The sequence below is a fragment of the Pimephales promelas genome, chromosome 17 (genome assembly GCF_988280905.1).
Source record: "Pimephales promelas chromosome 17, fPimPro1.hap1.1, whole genome shotgun sequence".
Taxonomy (NCBI): Eukaryota; Metazoa; Chordata; class Actinopteri; order Cypriniformes; family Leuciscidae; genus Pimephales; species Pimephales promelas.
The window spans coordinates 23,340,811-23,361,901 of NC_142785.1; the positions used below are offsets into that span (position 1 = coordinate 23,340,811).

The 21,091-nt window shown below is 39.8% G+C and overlaps 3 protein-coding genes across 6 annotated transcripts; 2 read left to right on the forward strand and 1 right to left on the reverse strand.

Moving 5' to 3' along the window:
- Positions 1-1,020: 1,020 nt before the first annotated feature.
- LOC120474566 (uncharacterized) lies at positions 1,021-5,612 on the forward strand. Its single transcript, XM_089122206.1, has 5 exons — positions 1,021-1,231; positions 3,301-3,414; positions 3,858-3,995; positions 4,091-4,143; positions 4,220-5,612. Exons 1-4 carry the CDS (start codon positions 1,150-1,152, stop codon positions 4,129-4,131), a joined length of 375 nt encoding a protein of 124 aa, XP_088978332.1. The 5' UTR covers positions 1,021-1,149; the 3' UTR covers positions 4,132-4,143; positions 4,220-5,612.
- Positions 5,613-8,700: 3,088 nt separating this feature from the next.
- Positions 8,701-17,697, reverse strand: znf646 (zinc finger protein 646). Of its 3 annotated transcripts, XM_039664933.2 has the most exons (5): positions 16,973-17,125; positions 16,060-16,183; positions 12,468-15,291; positions 11,254-12,333; positions 8,701-11,170 (listed from the first exon to the last, which is right to left on the reverse strand). In XM_039664933.2, exons 3-5 carry the CDS (start codon positions 15,074-15,076, stop codon positions 10,276-10,278), a joined length of 4,584 nt encoding a protein of 1,527 aa, XP_039520867.2. In that variant the 5' UTR covers positions 15,077-15,291; positions 16,060-16,183; positions 16,973-17,125; the 3' UTR covers positions 8,701-10,275. The 3 variants fall into 3 exon arrangements, with proteins under 3 accessions (XP_039520867.2, XP_039520868.2, XP_039520866.2); XM_039664934.2 differs by lacking the exons at positions 16,060-16,183; positions 16,973-17,125 and adding an exon at positions 17,560-17,697; XM_039664932.2 differs by lacking the exon at positions 16,060-16,183.
- Positions 17,678-20,998, forward strand: znf668 (zinc finger protein 668). 2 transcript variants are annotated; one of them, XM_039664935.2, is made up of 2 exons: positions 17,678-17,818; positions 18,626-20,998. In XM_039664935.2, the coding sequence occupies exon 2, from the start codon at positions 18,636-18,638 to the stop codon at positions 20,580-20,582; it is 1,947 nt and encodes a 648-aa protein (XP_039520869.1). In that variant the 5' UTR covers positions 17,678-17,818; positions 18,626-18,635; the 3' UTR covers positions 20,583-20,998. The 2 variants fall into 2 exon arrangements, with proteins under 2 accessions (XP_039520869.1, XP_088978330.1); XM_089122204.1 differs by lacking the exon at positions 17,678-17,818 and adding an exon at positions 18,158-18,385.
- The last annotated feature ends 93 nt before the right edge of the window (positions 20,999-21,091 follow it).

The window sequence follows — 21,091 nt, forward strand, 5'->3', positions numbered from 1 at the left end:
TACTTAGAAAGTACTTTTATTTTTCACATATTGTCTTCGTTTAAAACTCTTGTTACTTGAAATTGTTTTTCCTGGTAATTCTGACATCAAATATTTACGTCAGATCACCAATATTATAATGGAGAATTGGTTAGTCTTTCACGTAAATGTAGTCTATCTTGAAAGTAAAAACGAAACTTAGCAGAGAACATGTTGTGTTGTCGTGCGTCTCTACCATGTTTCATATTCGTCGTGCTGTGAATAGATTCATGAATGATTCAGTGGCCGTGTTTGTTGTTCAATAGCAACTGCCTATCCAGCAAACAACGTTTTGCAAATCGTAAAAACGTTATTTCTGAATGTTCTCTGAACATTTAAATCGTTTAAAAAATGGTTGTACTAAAATTAAACCTACGTTCAATTGAATAATTTTGCAAACATTGTGAGAATGTTACTTTTGAATGTTCTCTGAACATTCTGATTGAATTCTGATTAACGTTACATCCAATGCAAAGCAGTGTTACAAAAGTGAACATTTTATTTATTCTGATTAATTCAGTAACAACTGCGAATTTTGATCTTAAGTGAACCGATTTATTTTATAGGGAAAGGACTGTTGCGCTAAATGTGTTCGATTCACTAAAAAGAATCGACTCTGTCATTCGTTTTGGGAATCTGATGCACGGACTGGTGGTCAAGTTATTAATGCTTGCAGCTTTTGAATCACTAGGCTTGGTGCCTTTCCGTGCTCAAAGATGACAGGGACCGTCTCTAGGTCGCAACTCGAGCTGAATCATTCGCGTGCTCCATAAAGTAGGCTGTGAATTGACAACAAATCGAAAGTCGTGAACAAATCAAAGATTTTCCCAATAATTGTTCTTTAAATTCTTAGTAAAAGTTCTCTGCTCTCAGCCGTGATTTCACACGGATAAACGCGGTCTTCATTGGCAGCCCGGGCTTCTGGAGACACAGCCACGAATCAGTAACGTTACAGTACATAGGAAATGACTCATAGAGGAGTTGAACCCAACGCGTGGGTGTGGGCGCTATTAAAACAAGACTGAAAGTTTGGGGTGGTTCATTCACACGCGCTGCTCTTGCTATGCTAGAAACTCATTTGTGGTTTTTAATCTTTTGAAATCGCTGCGAGATTTCATTGTATAAAGCTCAATGGATTCCGGTGCGCTGCGTTGCATCTATTGGATTACTCTATTTGTCGCCACGCTTATTAATGGAATGAACGCGGATAAAAGTAAGACTATTCACATTTACTTGATTAATATCTTCATGTTACAACATATCCTAGCATATCTATGACGTATCTTATGGATTTTCTGTGGTGGCCGAAGAAAGTTCCAAACATTTGTCTCATTTGTCCTCTTGCTATACGAACATGGGAAGACGTGGAGTCAGTGGAGTTAATGACGATGAGCTGCCTCATTCGTAATAGCTTCCTTTACCAGTTGCAGTTCCCACCGGTTCCGCATTCCAATGCTCTTATTTCACTCCCACCCACTCCATGGGTTGTATTGTGCCCAGCTGAGAACAGTGCAACACAAGGCTTGCTTCAGCTTTCCATGAGGAACATGAGGCTTGTAGTGTCTTTGTTACCTTAGCATGTGTATGTTACTGCTAGAACGGTTTTAATTGTAAAAACACTTGCAGGAAAGAAAAAAAAGTGCTTTGTCTGTTACTCTGCTTTGGGAAAGTATTAGGCAATGCATTGGTGCCCACATGCCCTTGTTATTTTCAGTGGCTTAATTGAATGCAGTCAGTAAACCGTTTCATGTCATGTCACAGTTATATTATAACGAGAAAATTAGATTTAAAGTCTTATGGATTTAATAATGCACATCAAAACATGCTTGGATCATCAATATACTGTAGCAGTTCTCTGCAGGGGGGCTGAGTCCCAATAGGGGCCCCCAGTAAACTTTTAAGGTGCCCTCAAGATATCATAATTATTCAACAAATAAAATATGAATTATATGAATACATTCAGGATTTTTTTCTCAGGATTTTTTTCTCATTGCTCAGCCCACAATCAGTATAAACTTTGAAAACAAACTGACAAATTTTTATTTCATCCTCACAAATAATTAATGTTTTATTTAAAATAAATGGATTAAAGAGTGAGTACAGCCTATATTATATATATATATATATATATATATATATATATATATATATATATATATATATATATATATATATAAACAAATATTAACTTTGACGATGGGGGTCCTTGTATTACAAAGGCTTGATCATTAAGCTTGCTAAACATGCAAGGCTTTGAACATATTGTTCTATTTCTCAAGTGTGCAGTTGTGATAGCAGGACCATGATTTCAGTATGCCTCTATCTCCACAGTCTATGTTTAAATGAGCAGTCCACATTGTCAACCTCAACCATCAGATAAGAATGCACTGAAGTGTCATTCATTATACCCTGTACAGTTACGCTTTACGTTTGTTTTTCTAACTAGATGCAAATCAATTTAGGCTATGTGCTTGAGTTTATGACGTATGCATACAGTGTACTTAAAACACATGATGAGTCATGCATCCTTAAAAGTGTCCAGTCAATGTCAGATTATAAATCAATATGTGAGCAGTGCACGTTGTTCTGTTGTGTCCCACGACACCTCAAGAAAAGATTTGACATTCAGAAGCCTAGGCTATGCAGTTTCACTCATTTTAATTTGGCTGCTATGCCAATCATTTACATTTGACGGCATGTATCTTCAGTCACGTCACATAGACATTAGCTTGCATGTTTGTCATCTAGACCGCAGCTGTGAGTTTTTCGTGAAAGGCTTTCTGTGGTACCTGCCTTTACCGCATTTTCCCTTATGTACCTCCCCTGATTGCAAGCATGTGCGCAAGACAATTTCAACTCTCACTGACGACACACCAACCCATTAATTCTCTTAAAGTCACTTTTCCATGTCCTCAGTTCTCGCAGTGGGACACTTTGCATGCACTCAGGGGCCACATCATAGTCTGGCCGCTAGCTTAGACTTGCTTACGCACACAGAGCATGAGTAATATCGTTTCCCCGCGAGAGCAACACCACATCACTTCAACGGAATTTCCCATCTCATTTCATATGAAAAAGAGGCAGAGCAAAGAAAGCTCTTGGATCTTATTCAGTTGTAAACAAACATCATATTGTAACCATGTTTAAAACCCGGCCCGAACAAACCCCAAGTTATCTGGAAACATGTGCAGAGAAGTTGTTTATGACTGTTTCACTGTAATGTCATGATGTGGTAGGCTATACCGCTACCTGACACCTTTTTGTGTGCCCTTCTTTGTTCAGTTTTGTCAGGTTCATCCCACTGTGAGAAATCTGAATTCTGGAATAGAGATGTCGCAGAGTGTGTACCTTGTTCTGAATGCAAACAGTACCCGAAAACTCCATCATGTGACACATGTGAGTAATGTATCAAATTTTAAATGGTTTTGAGTATAATGACGAAAATTAACTCATAATTGCATTATGGTTTCTCTAATTCCTAATATGACCAAAGGTTACGAAACGGAATTAGGGTTTGAAAACAGGCTAATTCAAAGTTAGTAAGCTGGTTCAAGTTGGTAGATATGGTCTAATCTCCCCATGGTTAATTTGGCTACTTAAAATAACTCATGAAAGAGATAACTTGAATAAAGAGGAATTCATTTTTCTGAACAAGACTCAAAGATTCAAATCAGTAAAACAGTCCATCCTCATGAGAATGAGAATGCATTGTATAGGCCTATACATGGTTTACTTTTGCAGTAGGTCAGAGCTAACATACAGAGAAGGAGTGGCCAGATGTTTCCTGTATGATCTGAAGAGCTGGAGGACTTCCAGTAACATTGTTCTGTGTTTTTAAGGCCCACCCATTGAGCCTTCAGATTCCTGGAGGGTGGCAGCAATTACCAGTTTGTCTGTCCTGGCAGCCGTAATTGTTTTCGGAGCCTTGATCATAGGAGTTCTAGTACATCATTGCAGGTCAAGGAGGACCTTACGTGGTGAGATGTTAACATTATAGCCTTTTTTTAACAACAAAAACACTCTTTCAGAGCAGGATTCAGAACTTACCCAACTTTTTCTGTCCACAATTCAGAGCCGATTGAAGAGACAACAGGACCTCTCTATCCAGTATAGGTTCTTCAAGAGGTAAGAGTGAAAAATGCAATGCATTTTAGTATGTTTTGAAATGGATCAAGGAAATTAATTTTCTAAATGTTTGCAGCTCAAGGAACTCAAGCTGACAGCATATGAAAATGGACTGTTACTCCAGTGAATTAACGCTCCAGTTGGTGGAACACTAGCTGGTACCTCAACCACAGAGTGTTCTGAGTAGCATCTGATTTGTCTAATTTATTACATTAGTAGGCTATGTCATGCATAGCGAATGGCTATGCACAAAAGCTGCACTGAGACATTGTCGTTCACTGTGCATAATGGGTTTGCAAACCTTAGGTGCTAAGTGACGTCTTGTGGACAGCATGATAGCATATTTTATATTCCATTGTTGGAACCCTTAAAATGCTACACTGTTTTTGCAGAATTTAGTTTGAGGGCGCAACTTATGGCGCATTTTAAATGTATTTCCACTTGAATATCCATTAGTTAGGTTTGTGAACATGATAAACAAAAATAACCTTAACCTGTTTAATATAGTAGAATTAGTCATAGATGAACCTTTTTACACAATTATGCCTATGGCACATAGCCATTTGAATGTATTTGTAATAATCGTTTATCTATTTTTATAGTGTTGGAATACTACGCACTGTATAGATGTAGCCCTTATAACAATGTTGACACCGACTGACTCAGCACAGCAACCTGTCAATAGCATTGATGAACATTCTGGAGATGTGGAGATACTGAAGACCTGCATAAACACAGCAGCCGATTACCTGAAAGAGAAGAGTCGCCAGCTGACAATAGATTTTCTAAGAGCCGCAGGTGTCAGATAACATTTTCCTGTCTTCATGCGCATAAGAGATTAGATAGTTTAGAGCAATATTTACATAATTGTATCTTAAAGGGATAGTTCACTTTTGAAATTATTTTTTGATATGTTTTAGCTTACCTCAAGGGCATCCAAGATGTAGGTGTTTTTGTTTCCACAGCATTTTCAATTTTGACATTTTTTGGTCAAACCGTTGTTGTCTGTCAGTCCTATAAATGCAGTTTTAGGGGGTCCACCTCAAAGATCATGCACAGAGAAGTCAAAATTAAACATGATTTAATGACTCGACCTTAGACACGAAACAGTTTGTGTGAGAAAACAGTATTTATATAGTTTTAACTTTTTACCTCTTGTTAACAGCCGTCGAACTGATCTGAATTAGATGGCCAACTGAACCGAACTGATTCTGAACCGTCTCCAGTCCAGACGTTACGCCGGTGTTCTGACGATTCATGCTACCCATCAAGATTTGCTATTTACCGGTTATGCGCATGTGCAATATTTGTACGGTCAGCCAGCTGACAAACAATAACTGAAAGTTTCAATTACTATGAGGAAAGGTGTACTTTGACAAGTCAAAGATGAATATTTTATGATAATTTTTACTTTTCACACCGTTTTAAAAATAAAAACAGTTGTCTACAGCCAGGGCCGTATTAAGAGCTCACTGGGCCCCGGGGCTATGAGTTACTGCAGGGCCCCCCCACCACGTTAGGTCACCAACTACATGAGTTAAATGTTATTATACGAGTCATTTTATCCATCTATGATATACTTCACAGTTAAGTTATGTTACTTTTAACACAATTTTTTTTATCATATCAAAATGTATTGTGACTAAAATTTCATAATTATTGTGACCAATTTCAATATCACCAAAAAATAATAGTAGCTTAAGAAAATAATCTCAAGCTTACTGATGACAAGAGTCACAAATTAAAATAGAACAAAGGCACAATAAAATGACTTTAAGCACTGAATAATATTATATTATATAAAGTAATCAAATATACAATAGCCTACATGGTTTTCACTATAAATTCAACATTCATTCTTGTTAATTTTGCAAAAGTAATTCAGTCAAATGCAGTAACGTTAAATTACTTTCTTTCTGATGTTTGATTAACATTATTGACACACATGGCGACAGCATTAGCAGCGTCTGTCACTTTCAGCGTCTGTCACTGTCAAAACCGTCTCAAGTTCACCATGGTCTCAAAACCAGCATTTACAAAATGAATTCTCACCCGCTGCTCACTGTGCCTGAGCAGTTTGAAATAAATGGTATCCAAACCACAAAAACGCGTTTAAATGATAAACTTACATCGATGCGCAGCAAAATTTAAATATTTCTACCGGATATGCAACCCGGTATTATCGCCAGTCCTTTAGGCGAATATAGAGTTTAATCAAACACAAAAAGCAAAATTATACATCCATCAAGTTAATATTCAAACTTACCGAAAGTTTGTGGGGTCGATGATGACGCTGTGTTTTAAGAATAGACTAGAATGAAGTGAAGAGTAAAGGCGATTTATTGATTGATGTATTCTAAGGCGCAGGCAGCCATCATCTATAGGCCTACTTGCAGCAGCAGGTCGATCGTTCACAAGTTAAATATAGAATAAATGTATTTGTCATATCAAATTAAAACCTGACGTTTCAATTTTGCCCTGCTGCCCACGGGGGTTTGATTGACAGGTGGCCTGGCCAATCATAACGCCGAATAAGCAACTTTGTCCGACAACAAAGCTGTCAGTAACGTCGGTGGATATGAACTTGAAAACGGTATTGTTTAAATTACTTAAATGACAATATTTGAAAGTTGAGACTTTGTTTCATATCATCAGTAAGCTGCTTTGAACTCTCTCTCTCGTAATCACTCGGTGTAACGTTAGTCTTTGCCCCGCGATGTATTTTTCACTGCGTGAGCGCATGAGAACATGATATGCGTGACTCGTGAGACCCGCCTGGCTCGTGGCCCGTCACATACTAAAAAAGGCGGGTCTTTGCGAACGTCTCTATTTATGATAATGAGTCCATGATAATGCATGGAATAAGGCAAAGTGCAACTAAATAACAGGGATAATTTGTGGGGGACGTTATTGCGTGGTAAGGCTTTGGTAATCAGATGGCTTTCAGTATCTGCTCCACAGCCAATCACGGGCCCCCTCCTTGCTTGGGCCCCGGGGCTTAAGCCCCGCCTAGCCCTATGGTTAATGCGGCCGTGTCTACAGCATACAGTAGCTACTCATAACTTGGAATTGTATTATAATTGTATTTCATACGACTTTAATCGGCATTCTGTGATCTATTCGCGCTACGGTAGCATTCGACAAGGCAGCAAAAATCGACAGAAGTTAGAACACCTGTTGTGATCTCTCGCGCGAGAGATCACTTCCGGCGTAACGTCTTAAGTTCGGTTCAGTTGGACTTCTGATTCAGATCAGTTCGACGGCTGTTAACAAGAGGTAAAAAAAAACTATATAAATACTGTTCGTTTTCTCACACAAACCGCTTGTTTCGTGTCTTAGGCCATCAATGTGTAGCTACTTACATTCACGAGTCATTAAATCATGTTTAATTTTGACTTCGGTGCTCTTTGAGGTGGACCCCCTAAAACTGCATTGTGACTGACAGACAACACCGGTTTGACCGAAAAATGTCAAAATTGAAAACACTGTGGAAACAAAGACACCTACATCTTGGATGCCCTTGAGGTAAGCTAAAACATATCAAAAAATTATTTCAAAGTGAACTATCTCTTTAATGCATTTTAACTATCTCTTGTGCCTAATCAATTCATCTTAGTAAAACATTACTAAAGGATAAAATCAAATTATTATTTTTTTATGAATAGGTAATGGGCATTAAGAAATGTATACACAGCTGATGCTAGAAAGTTACTTGTTTGAATGACTTCAAGCACATTTAGCAAGAGTTTAAGGGGTGAATCACATCAAACCTGATACGAACATGAATATTTTTCTTAAAGAAATGATCTGTTTTCTTTGCATTGTTACATTGTTTCCAGGAAAACTAAGCACATTTTACACCCCAATGCCCAAGAAGACTATGTACCTCATTGCAAATCACTGCCATATTTGTCAGAAATCTAGAACACCAAGGCCTGGTTCACAGACCGGGTTTAGATTAAGCCAGGATTAGCCCTAAGTTTAATTAGGATATGAGTAGCTTTTATGTACATGCCTTGGAATAAAAAAAAAAAAAAAAAAAAAACATTACTGATGTGCATCTTGAGACAAAACAATAGCACTGACATAGGTTAAGATATGTTGGTGCAAGTTGCTTTCAGTTAAAACAGCTCAAGAATGCATTTAGTCTGGGACTAATCTTAAATCTTTTCTGTGAAACCGGGGGCAAGAAACTAGTGCAGATTCTTGCTAAACATAAACCTGTGAAGCATGCACGACGCTGACACGGTCTTGAGGAAAGTTGGTTGTGTATACACCTTTACTCATTCAAGATTACTCCAACAGACTGCAGAGGAAACTGCATTTTAATGCAATAAAGATAACTAATGTATTTTATTAATGTGTTGATAATTTATTTTTCCTAATGGGTTCTTGAAATCATCTAATTTCAGTACTCAAACTTTAAGAGAAAATACAAAAGGAAAGTGAACTTATTTCTCATTTGCATTTTCTAAAATAATCATGTCATGCTCTGCAACTGCAAGGGATTCAAGTGTTAAAAATAAATATAAGGGAAGGCAGAAAAAGAAGCCAAAACACATTGTTATACTGTTTTTATTCAGTTCAAGAAAGTGAGGTTATCAACACCTACAAATAAACATCATCTGCTTATTAAGGTCCCTACTTGAGAAAGAAACATTGATCATGTGAACAAAAATAAATAATTTATATTTAAGATATATGCATCTGATTACATGAAGTCTCAATTGTCAGTTTAAGTTCTAATGAAGCCATTAATACATAAAGGTTTGCAACTCCTACTCTTAAATAATCAGTAAGCACTGATCTATAGGCTTAAAAGGAAACCATTTAACAAATAAGTCTAATCCAAGTAGGGTGGTGATATGAAATGGCACATTGAAATTCAATCTGACATTAAAGACAGACATAGAAGCCTTGATGCCAGAAGCATCAAGCTAAATGTGTTTTCTTACATTGCGTCTAGTAAAGTTGCAAGACCTGAGCATTTAAAAAAAAAAAAAAAAAAAAACTGCCGCAAAACGTTTAGTCTTTGAATTTCTACCCTAATTGAGCCCGACCGATCATGGATTTTTAGGTTGATTTAAAAAAATTTTTTTGTGCTCCAATATGATCTTGGGAAGAATATACTTCCACTTCATAAAACATTTAGTATAAAAGTATACGCTAAGAAAACTGAAATATTTCTGTTGTTCTTTCAAATACACTGCTGTGAATGATTTTAAAGAGGTATTTCTTAAGTGTTTACAACCATTATCTAAAATACCTACCTACTCAACCAATCTAGCTTTAATCACACATTTAATACCATGCATAATGTGTACCACATTTAACAGTAATAAAGACAAGAAATATGCTTAAGGTATAAATGGTTATTTTTAAATAAATAAATATCTTTGAGATTTTCTACAGGACAGGCCTTAGGGTAGGTTGCTGTTTAACAGCTTTATCAGTGTCATCCATTATGAAACTGCAGGAACATCATGTGTACAGTGGTCTTAATGAGAAGAAGTGATGACAGCAAATCTACCATGAGCAGTACAATAACTTGAAAACGGAAGCACTTAATACAAACATAATGAAAAGGATAGCACATATCCTTTTACCCCCATAATAACCTTTTTTATAAAACAAAAAACAGAACACCATTCTCTGTTCCCCTTCCGATTACACCAACTAATCGGTCGGACTCTTGAAGGCAGCACTGGGTAAGAGTTTGGACAGAAATACTCATCCAAGCTCTCAGTCTGAGATCGATCATAGTACCATACAATTTGTGCACTGTGTGGGAACACAAAACAAATGAAGAAAAAAAAAAAATCTAAAATGGTCTCTGACAGGCACTGCCACTTATTCTAAAATGTCTACGGTATTACTGTTCCTACCAGAGGTAGTATCTTATCAATGCCAGCTTTAAGTGTCCTTTGAAGAACTATATTTAAAAACACAATAGTAAAGGAGGCAAGCCTCGCCGAGATTAGCATCTGGGTGCGACACCATCTGGACAAGCACTGCAAAAAACCTGATGTTGTACGATTATTGGCATTAGGCCTTGAGTGGAGAGAGTCTTCCTCTTGTAATAGAATATTGTTTTGAAATCTTCCCTTGGGGTGACAAGACTGAAGTGAGGCCTCAGAGGAAAGGGTCCACACCCAGTCCTATTAATGTATTATCATCCATATTGAAGGAGGACTCGTAGGTCTGTTGGGTATTCTGATGCATCTTCTGATGGTGCCGGAGGTTAGACTTGCTAGAGAAACGTTTGTCGCATAGGAGGCAAGAGAAGGGCTTCTCTTTGGTGTGGATGCGCCTGTGGCAGATAAGCTGGGTGGAGACCCGGAAGGCTTTGCCACACTCCAGGCACTGATAGCGTTTGGGTTCTGTGTGAATGCGCCGGTGATTCTTCAGTGCCATGAGATTGGTGAACTCCTTCTGACAGACCGAGCAGAAGAAGGAGCCGGTCTTGTGGCTGTTCTTGTGGTTGAGCAGTGAACCAGCGTGGCGATAAGTGCGCCCACAGTGCTCGCACACATGACTCTTCTCCTCCCTACCGTATTCCTCACTACTTTCCTGCTGGTCTTGTGGCTCAGGAAATCCATGTACTCGGCTGAAAGCAGAATCGATCTTAGGAAGGCTTTGAATTCCTATCTGCTGGTCCAGTGTAGAGTCCCAGTCTAAATCATGCTGCATACCTTGCTCATGGTGCGACTGCCCTTGTAAGCTGCCATGGAGCTCCTGGTGCTGCTGAAAACTAGCCAGGTTTGGGAAGTTCTGTTGACATATGTTGCAGTAATAGGGGAGTCCCTTAGTATGCACCTCCATGTGGCTCTGCATGTGTGAAAACTCACAGAAGGTTTTCCCGCAATCTGGGCAGCAGTGGCGTGCCATTTGAGAGTGGCTCTTTAAATCCAGAGGATCTGTGAATGTTTTGAGGCAGAGAGTGCAGTGCAGGAGGTCAGCAGAATGAGTCTTCTTGTGGTTGAGAAGGGAACCGGCGTGTCTATAAGAGCGTCCGCATTGATCACATCTGTAACAACAGAAAATACTGGCATAAGATACAAAGAAATTATGAAGGATTGAAAAGGATAAGAAAAAAAAAATCTCACTCACGTATAGCATTTGTCCACACCATCCTGATTTACAGTGGAGTTCGGATTTCCATTTCGGTAACAGCGATGTCTCTTTAGCCCAGACTTTCCCTGGAACCTTTTACCACACGTTTGGCAGCTGTAATGAGTCGCTCCCCGTGCATGGATTTTTTGATGGTTGTACAGGATACTGGAGAGACGAAAAGCTTTACCACAAGTAGGACAGACATACTTTTTCTTCTGCGTGTGAATGCGTGTGTGGTTTCGTAAAGCCATGGGATTGGAAAAGGGCTTGGCACAGAAGGAGCAGGTAAAATGCCCTGTTTTGTGAGTGTTCTTATGGTTCAACAAGCTACCGGCATGACGGTAACTTCGACTGCAAATGTTACACTTGAATGGTCGTTCCTCTTTTCCTAGGGCCATATGGTCTACATTTCCTGGGGGGACAGAATCAGAGACAGTCTCTTTTTGACAGGTGTGTCCTTTAAGTAGTTCATTATCTGGAAATACAAGACGGCAATTCTTGCATTTTAAATTATTTTCTTGTTTGTGGCCCCTGACCTTTCTTCTTGCTGCTGAATTCCTTTTAATGGTCGAACAAGTGTGGTTGAGTAACTGTTTGTTTCCTCTAAAGGCCTTTCCACATTCTTGGCAGCGGTATCTTTTGACAGCAAAGTGTATTCGTAAATGGTTCTTCATTGCTAGCTGGTTGGAGTAAGTGTTGTTGCACAAAGCACAGTAATATTCACCTGTCTTGTGAGAGTTTTTGTGGTTAACCAAGCTTCCTGCATGCCGATAGCTTCGCCCACATTGATCACAGACAAAAGGCCGAGGGTCCTTAGGATCTCCTATCGGGCCCTTTTCTTGGCTAGACTTATCACTGTTAGAGGTCTGCCGTTGCTTATGGCGTCTGCTTATTCTCTTTCTGCCAAAATGAAGTGCCTGCATTCCACTCCCTGAGGCATTTCCACTCATCTGCATGAGTGTCTGTATTTGTTTGTTGAGCTCTTCAATCTTAGCCTTGTTTTCTTGATGTACCCTCTGGTGGTTCAATAGTTGTTTATAGATTTTGAATGCTTTCCCACATTCTGTGCAACTATGCCTGGTAGAGAAAGGGAACAAAAAAAAAAAAAATCAGATAAAACAGAACCTAGCTATAAAACAATACGGATGAAGTATGATGTTACACAATAACTTTTTACAAAGCAATCAAATTCTGAAATTTTAAATACTTACTTTTTAACATCGAAGTGTGTCCTCTGGTGATTCTTGAGGGCCAACAAATTATAAAAACGCTTTTGGCAAACAAAGCAGCGAAACACTCCAGTTTTGTGAGACTTTTTATGATTGAGCAAAGATCCAGCGTGTCTGTATGAACGGCCACATTGGTCACACTTGTACTGTCGTTCTCCTTCATGTGGACTATCCTGTACAATTTCTTGTTGAAATGTATTTCTAAGAAGCGGTTTCTCCACACATTTCTCCCCCACTTGTCCATCTCGTTGTCCCGTGCAATTGTGGTTATTGAGGTGATAAAGATCGCTGCAGCTTATGCCACATTTTCCACAAATAATACCTTCCATTTCCACTTTTGGTTTGAGCTCATTCTGGTTGTCTGTTACAAATTGATCTGGCGTATTACCTTCAATATTGATATGCAAGAGCTGGTGGGCTTGTAGGTCCTGTTTCTTTGTAAAGCTCTTTCCACAAGTGCTACAGATAATCAGACTGCATTCACTCTGCTGATTTTCAGTCTGTTCATCTCTCTTGACCTCTAGAGAAGACACAGATGACGGGCCAGATGCTGAAGGTGCAGCATGGGTTTGAGTGTGACCTCGGAGATGGCTTCGCAGTGCACGCATGCTACTATAGTGATTCCCACAAACTGAGCACTGATACATCTCTCCATCGTCCTCTTCACACTCAGCTTGATCTTCACTGTCACTCATTTGTCCATGAATGTTGTCATGAAAGGTCTGCTGTCTAAAATAGGCCTCAGCTGTACTGCCATTGTGTTCCTCAAAACAAATATCCTCACCTGACTCTCCTAAAAAATTCTGATGCTTTGTGTTTTGAAAGTCCATGTGACCAGATGAGTTGTTCGTCATGGTCTGATACTGCTGAATCAGGTGGGGACACGTGTGTGACTTGATACCTGCAATATCAGTAAATGTCTTACCACAGTCTGCACACATGTGCCTCTCCATGAGGTGTTCGTCCTGAGGTAGTTGCTCATCTGGGAAGGAATTGTCAAACTGCTCATGAAATTCAGTAGCATTTGTCTCGTCCACATACTCCTCGTCTGATTTACCCTGTGCAGAGTCTACCAGGTCATGAGGAAGCCCTAATATTTCACTTACATCTCCCTCATGCGATGAAAAGCAGCCCTGTTGGTTCTCATGTGTTAAGGGTTCTGAGGAAAGCCAGTCACCCTCAGAACTAGCAGGCAAAGATGCGGGTCTTCCCTTATGAATCCGAAGGTGGCTTCGCAGAGCCGCCAAATGTGGGTAGCTCTTGCGGCAAATGGAACACTGAAAGATCCCGGTTTGATGGGATCGTTTGTGATTTATAAGGCTGCCTGCATGCCTGTAACTTTTGCCACAAATGTGGCACCTGAAGCGGCGACCAGAACAGTCATCTTCTTCTACTTTGATGTTATCAGGACATTGTTTTGAATGATCACGGTTGAGGTCCTCTGGTGGTAGGGCCATAGGCTGTCCCTGAGCATGTACGATCAATGAATTGTCATCCAAAGAGTTAGGTAGATACACATCACCATTTTCCATTGGCCCATCTGATTGGTCATAATCAACAACTTTATTGAGTAACTGAGGCAATGGTGGAGTGTCACTAGAGGGGGGATAAGGATTAGACTCCGGGGAATGAGTAACACTGTCATTGTACGAGAAATTGTGCTCCTCTGACAAATTGGTAGGGAGCTCAAATGACACAGAAGAGGAGTTGTGCAAAAGAATATGATTTTGAAACTCATCATCATTAGCAAACGTAACCTGACAAAGGTGACAAAAATGTATATTAGCATCACCATTCTGTGGCATAACTTGCGGGGCAAGTTCTTTCTTGCAGTCTGTGAGGGCAGCTTTAGAGTTCTGTGCACTGAGACGACCTCTGGTTTTACTATGGATTCGCTGGTGACTATTAAGGGCAGCAAGATTGTTGAACTGTTTAAAACAGATTGGACACTCAAATATTCCCATTAGGTGCGTTTTCTTATGATTTATGAGGCTGCCATGATGTCTGTAGGTCTTGTCACATGAGTCACATTTAAACGGCCTGTCTCCAGCATCATCTTCAGCTGCTGTGTCACTTTCTGGGGTTGAGTTTGAAATGTGTTCGGACTCTGCATCATTACAAAGGCTGCTCATTGGAGCAATATTCAGCTTCATGTCTGGCTGCAAATCTGGCATGTCAAAATCCACATCATCTAGGTGTAGCAAATCATCATCTTTATAACCGCTTTCAATATGACTTTTTGCAACATTGTTCATCATAACATGAGACCCTTTATTGCGATGGACCTTTTGATGGGTGACCAGCTGAGATGCCAGACGAAAAGCCTTTCCACATTCTGTGCAAGAATATTTCTTTCTAGATGTGTGGATGCGCAGGTGGCTTTTGAGAGCCAGTGCATTGGAGAGCTTCCTTGAGCATATATGACACTGAAAAGAGCCAATCTTGTGTGTTTTTCTGTGGTTAGCCAAGCTGCCAGCATGCCTGTAGCCTCGTCCACATTCCCCACACTTGAACTTGCGTTCCTCTTCTGACTGATGAAAAGTGTCTATATGCTCCAAATGACTGGGCATGCCTGGCTCTTGCATAGCCATAATGTTATAGTATAATGATAAGAAATGTCAATAAGAGCCAGCTTGAATGAGTGTGAGGGACACACCTGTCCTAACTTTTATCAAAATGGCTTGTTCGGTGAGGCCTGAACGTCAAGGCAACATTCAGAAAAATAGCTGAGAATACATTCTGTTCCATTCCATTGAAAAAAAAATGTCATTGGGAGGATGGTGCAAGTGCAAGCAGTGGATGAAATCTGTAACAGGAAAACCCATACATTATTTACTATTAAGTTCACACAAGGCAGTATTGCAAAAAAAAAAAAAAAAAAATCAATAATGACAAGAAGGCTAATTAAAGAAAATTAAGCATTTTAACATTACTGTAAAATAAAACACTGCACTGATTCATCGGGAAAATTCATGCAAACATAAAACAAATGATATCATTATTTACATATGTTTCAAAAACAGTCTCAGTTGACATTCACTTGATTTGTATGGACTAAACATGCAATTAAAGTAAATGTTGACTGAAGCCGTCATTCTGCCAGATATCTTTCTATTTTTATGTTGTCAGGAGAAAATCTTTCCTACAAGTTTGAAATGTCATGCGAGGGCGAGTAAATAGGACCCTATGATTTATGTGACGAAAAAAATCCAGTCATTAAATATATAGTAGTCAACATCAAAAAAGGTCAACAAAGTTGTCCTAAGACAAGAATGGGTAGTTCAAAATTGTGTATAATCTTGATGAAATGGTTATACTTGATATGTATAACCTTGATGAAAGGTTTTGATCCACTTCAAATGTTGACTACTGTATTTTACTGTGTAATGTGAAGCATTTTGGCAAATTGAAATAATTATCAACTTAATTAATATAACAACAAGTAGGCCTGTAGAATTATTAAAAAGTCGAACCATGTAATGACTATGATTAGTGCAGGGCTCATAAACTTCGGTTCTGGAGGGTCATAGTCCACAGTCATACAGAGTTAAGGTCCAACCCCTAACAAACTCACCTTCCTGTAGCTTTCTAACAATCCTGAAAGCCTTGATTAGCTTGACACGCTTAATTAGGGTTAGAGCTAAACTCTGCAAGACAATGATCCTCCAGGACAAGAGTAGAAGTCCTTGGCTTGAGCCCTAGTGTTTGTAAATAAACCACGAAGAGACAGCTGTTTAAATGTAAAGGGTGAATGATGTGTGCAACTTCATCTAAACAAAGTCAAAAGAAATTAATAGAATTTGATTATCACAATTGTTGATAATAAATGTGTATTACATAATGAAACCACAGAATCCAGAAAAAAAATAACCAAATGTAATTTTCGCAAATAAATAAAACAGAATTTTTTGATCAGAACTTTTGATTTTTTTTACAAGCAACAATTAAACCAAACTGAGTTGTTATATAAATTCAAAGTACATGGAGGGGGTTCTATATCCAATAAAGCCAATTTACCATCCATCATTAATCCGTTAATGTTAGTTGGTCTGAGTTCTAGTTTTTAATCTAATATTAAGTCTAATTAAAAAAAAAAACATCATTCCACAAAAATAACGCGGTATATCTGTTGGGATCCGACAGCATGAAGGATCAACTGACGGGCTCCAGCAGTTAGTTATGACAGTCTGCCTCACACAATGGAGCTCTATTGACACACTAAACACTTCTCCAGTATACTAGCTTAACAGCTAGCTATACAAGCATAACCTCGACAGTGTATTAATCGATCGTTGTAATAGTCCTCTAGTAGTTGTCTAATTTAATATAGGAGACAAAACACCGAGATAAGCGGAATAAAATACATATTTTGGGAGAGGCAGTAGCATCCCACACCACTGCGAGCTTGTTAGCAATTGGCGGCTAGAAACTGCGGCTAAATGTAGCCAACAGATACAGCAAAAAAATAACGTTAGGAGTATACATACTGAATGTTGAGGTCTCCCTATGTGGTGTTGGTGCATGTAATGTTGGCACTCCGTCCACTTTATTTTAGTTTCAGGACGGGCGTGTTCGTCCCCCCCTTTTCTAACAATTGTCTTTTCCCCATCCCACTCTCGACTCACTTCCTGCTTTTGTTGCTAGGGAACAGGAAATGTGCATCAGTGAAAAAAGTCCGTACGTTTTCCTCTCAAGAGCTGTTTTCTTTTAACATACGTTTTCAAATAGTAAAACGTTGCTTATTATATTATGTCTAACTCCTCCGCTACTTTATTCAAATCCGTTCAACCATTAACGTGGGCATTGTTTGTACATTCTTTAATGCTAACCATTAATGTTAACGACAGCTTGCATTAAAATGTTCAATTCCACTGTATTTCTTGGCAACTCTTTATTGCATTTTGAACAATCATAACCAGTTACAAGTTATTATAACCACATCTTTTTTTTTTAGCCCATTCACGTTTTTGTTATGTAACTTTATGCACAAAACAAATGAACATCCACATTGAAGTGAGCAATGCATAATTTCCCCTCCCACAGGTTTCTCTCCACCCCATTCTATCCCACTTACCATGCAATGTAGTCAGCAGTATCTCTTCAGCAAGAATACCAAAAGAGCAGAATGATGAATCCGTTTTAATTAATTTTAAAAAAATCAGTTAATGTTGTAGACATTCCCCAGGTGGAGAGTGAGGAAGTCATGAATGCTAACATCTCCGCGTTCGCAGGATAATTTCGTCGTGGTCCTAAAGCCGCCGACCTTCTCCTGAGATTGAACGACTTGCAATTCATCGTCAAAAATACAACTGTTTCTCCTGGTAGCACAAAAGGTACGTAACGCAAGCCATATTTTCTTTTAGAAATACTGACGATATATAAGCGGACACGTACTGTTAAAAATGCTTCGATTATGATGAAGTGACAGAAGCATCCGACTGCGAATTGCTTCCCATTTTCAGCGGTCCTAAAGCCAGCCATTTTGTGTTATAGTGCTTGCTGAAATAGTAGTTGTTTGCGTTAAAGTCATAGCATAAGCTCTTTGAGTTGCAACTGAATTACATTTGCAATGCTTCAATTTGGTTGTTTATGTTTAATTTTGGTTAACATCGAAACAATTCAGTTTTGTACATTGGCAGCCCAGATGCCAACTTCCTTTGAGAACGAGCGTCTTTCCTATATGTCCCTGAGGTCCTAATGCCGGCCATTTTGTGCTGCCCTCCCCATCCTTTATAACATATTTATCGTGGTAACTAGTTTCTGCCAAAAGGCTAGTTTTACAATAAATATGTTAACTTGTCATTCGCCACCATTGTCATGAAACATTTAAGAAGACTCGCAGGGGATAATGTAAAACAAAATTGCAGTTGGCCTATGATGGTATTTGGAAAGCTACCATGGTAAAATTATGTAATGGATTAAGAGTAGCATAATCGTTAATTTTAGTTGATTTATTTTTGCATATTGTTTGTTATTACAGAAGTATTGTTCATTTAAAAGAAAATAATACAAAACATGGGAAAATGTAACAAAAAAGAATATCTTACAATAAATACAATAATTTGTCAAATGCGCATTTAAATTCTCAATTAAAATATAAATTTAAGGCACTAATTTGTGTATTTTGTTGTTCTCCCCAGCATCGTCAGGATGGCTTCACCCCAACCAGGTAGCCCTCCAACTACAGAGCAGTATACACCACCTCCTTCTGAGACCGATGCAAACAAAGAACCAGACAACATATCAGAACAGCCTACAAGAAGAAGAGGCAAAGGGAGACCGTCAAAAACTCTGCACACTTTTAAATGCTCGACCTGTCAGGAGGTCTTTACCAGCCCTTCAGCTCTACAGAGCCACAAGCTGTCAGTACACGGTAAAGACAAACAGCAGCAGTACACCTGTGGTAAGTGCACTAAGACGTTCTCCAGCCGAGCACAGCTTTCCAAGCATCAGCGCTCCCACTCTGTTCAGCGTCCATTCCCGTGCCCACAGTGCCATAAGGCTTATAAGACTCACTCAGAGTTACGAAACCACAGCCGTTCACACACAGGGGAGAAACCATTTGTTTGTTTTGACTGTGGCAAGGCATTTATGCAGGCCATTTGCCTGCGTATCCATATGACGCAACACAGCGGCGAGAGGCCCCACTCCTGCCCTCATTGCTCTAAGAGTTATCCCACATTATCGAAACTCAAAGTGCATCAACGATCACACACCGGGGAGAAGCCTTACTTTTGTTCCGAGTGTGGGAAGAGTTTTGCCGACCCTTCAGTGTACCGCAAGCATCGGCGTAATCATCAAGGCCACCGGCCGTATATTTGCAGCGAGTGTGGTAAATCGTACACCGAGCTGAAGGACTTGAAAAACCATCAGCGCTCGCACACGGGTGAGAAGCCTTATCTGTGCTCTGACTGTGGCAAAGCCTTCTCCCGGTCGTCCTCTTTGGCGTGCCACTTGCGAATCCACTCCAAGAGCAAGCCGTACCAGTGTGAGCAATGCAGCAAAGGTTTTACTCAGCTGTCTTCGTACCAGTCCCACCTTCGTACCCACTCTGGCGAAAAACCCTTCTTGTGTCCACAGTGCGGCAAGATGTTCTCAGATCCCTCTAGTTTTCGCCGACACCAAAGGGCGCATCAAGGATTCAAGCCTTACCCTTGTGATAAGTGCACTAAGAAGTTTCGGCAGCCGGCAGACCTTGCAGTGCATCAGCGTGTGCACTCCGGTCAGCGGCCCTACAAATGCCAACGTTGCGATAAAGCTTTTGTCGCTTCTTGGGACCTTCGGCGCCACATGCTTGTGCACTCTGGGCTGCGCCCTTTCTCTTGCACTGAGTGTGGCAAGTCATTTACGGAGCGCTCCAGTCTGAACAAACACAGAAGGGTGCATTCAGGGGAGCGCCCTTACAAATGCCAGCTGTGCTTCAAGTCATTTGTTGTGTCGTCAAGTTTGCGCAAGCATGAGAGGACACACTTATCCGAGAGGCCATTACAGGTCCAGGCCACTCCTGAATCAGCTCAAATGTTTCCCACCACCCTTCCTCAGTTCTCCTGCTCTCACTGCGATATGATATTCGGGACGTGGGAGGAGGTGCAGGCTCACACCAGCCTTCACACTATCTCTCAACCATCTGATTCTACAGTTTCGGCTTTACCTAATGGACCTTACGTTTGTGTGACCTGCCAGGCAGAGTTTGCTCAGCTGGCTGATATGCAGGCACACGAGAAACTGCACCCCAAGCCACGACCCCACGTTTGTGACCAGTGCGGTAAGGGTTTTCTGAACAAAGCCGGGCTTCGCAAACACCAGCGCATCCACTCAACCAGTCGGCCACATTGTTGCGCTGTTTGCGGAAAGGCTTTTCTTTTTGCCGCCTACCTACGCAAACACTTACGTACCCACCGTGACACAGACTCGTCATCTTCCCTGCCTCAGACAGACCTAGCTCACAACCAGCCCCTGCCATCTCCATCAAGTGGTGCATCACCGTCGGAATCCGAGGCCACCGCTATATCCCTGACAGTTCCAGTGACCGTGCCGGTGTCTGCATTTCAGACAATGCCAGACCATGTATATATGGATAAGGAAGAGGGGATCTGAACTTATTGCTGACTGTGTCGGCTGCTTTGAACACCTGAACAATGTGTTGGTTCTATAATAACACGGCAAAGAGAATCTTGCAAAAAGCCTAATCACTAATAGAATTTCATTTTTAAATAGGATTAAATGCATTGGTGCATTAATAGTAAAAAAAATAGTGTGTTTAATTTGCCTTGATATTGTAGGAAAATGTATTTATTTATCTTTAGATTTGTGCCAAGATTGCTGAAAGGATTTATTTTTATTTTTAAGGTATGTCTGAATCAAAGTGTCAGTTCATGTTGCCCTTCAGTATCATAATCACAGATTTAATCTGATGTCATGTTTATACACTTGAAATCAGTGTAATATTTGAATGCTGATTTTAATCACAAGACCAGTGACTTTACATCAATAAATTTTTCTCTATAAACTGACCATTAAAGTTTATATATTATTTCATTTTGATTAAGTTTGAACAGCCTGTATTGTTTTTTTAAGCAATAAGCCAGTGTATGTTGTGCTAAATA

Bases quoted from the DNA above. Each gene is read 5' to 3' on its own strand.
- LOC120474566 (XM_089122206.1), top strand. From the start codon at position 1,150: ATGGATTCCGGTGCGCTGCGTTGCATCTATTGGATTACTCTATTTGTC. The intron at 3,415-3,857 runs GTGAGTAATGTA...TGTGTTTTTAAG, and splicing joins AACTCCATCATGTGACACAT to GCCCACCCATTGAGCCTTCA. The intron at 3,996-4,090 runs GTGAGATGTTAA...TCCACAATTCAG, and splicing joins GTCAAGGAGGACCTTACGTG to AGCCGATTGAAGAGACAACA.
- znf646 (XM_039664934.2), bottom strand. From the start codon at position 15,076: ATGGCTATGCAAGAGCCAGGCATGCCCAGTCATTTGGAGCATATAGAC. The intron at 12,334-12,467 runs GTAAGTATTTAA...TTTCTCTACCAG, and splicing joins ACACACTTCGATGTTAAAAA to GCATAGTTGCACAGAATGTG. The intron at 11,171-11,253 runs GTGAGTGAGATT...CTGTTGTTACAG, and splicing joins GGTGTGGACAAATGCTATAC to ATGTGATCAATGCGGACGCT.
- znf668 (XM_089122204.1), top strand. From the start codon at position 18,303: ATGAAACATTTAAGAAGACTCGCAGGGGATAATGTAAAACAAAATTGC. The intron at 18,386-18,625 runs GTAAAATTATGT...TGTTCTCCCCAG, and splicing joins GTATTTGGAAAGCTACCATG to CATCGTCAGGATGGCTTCAC.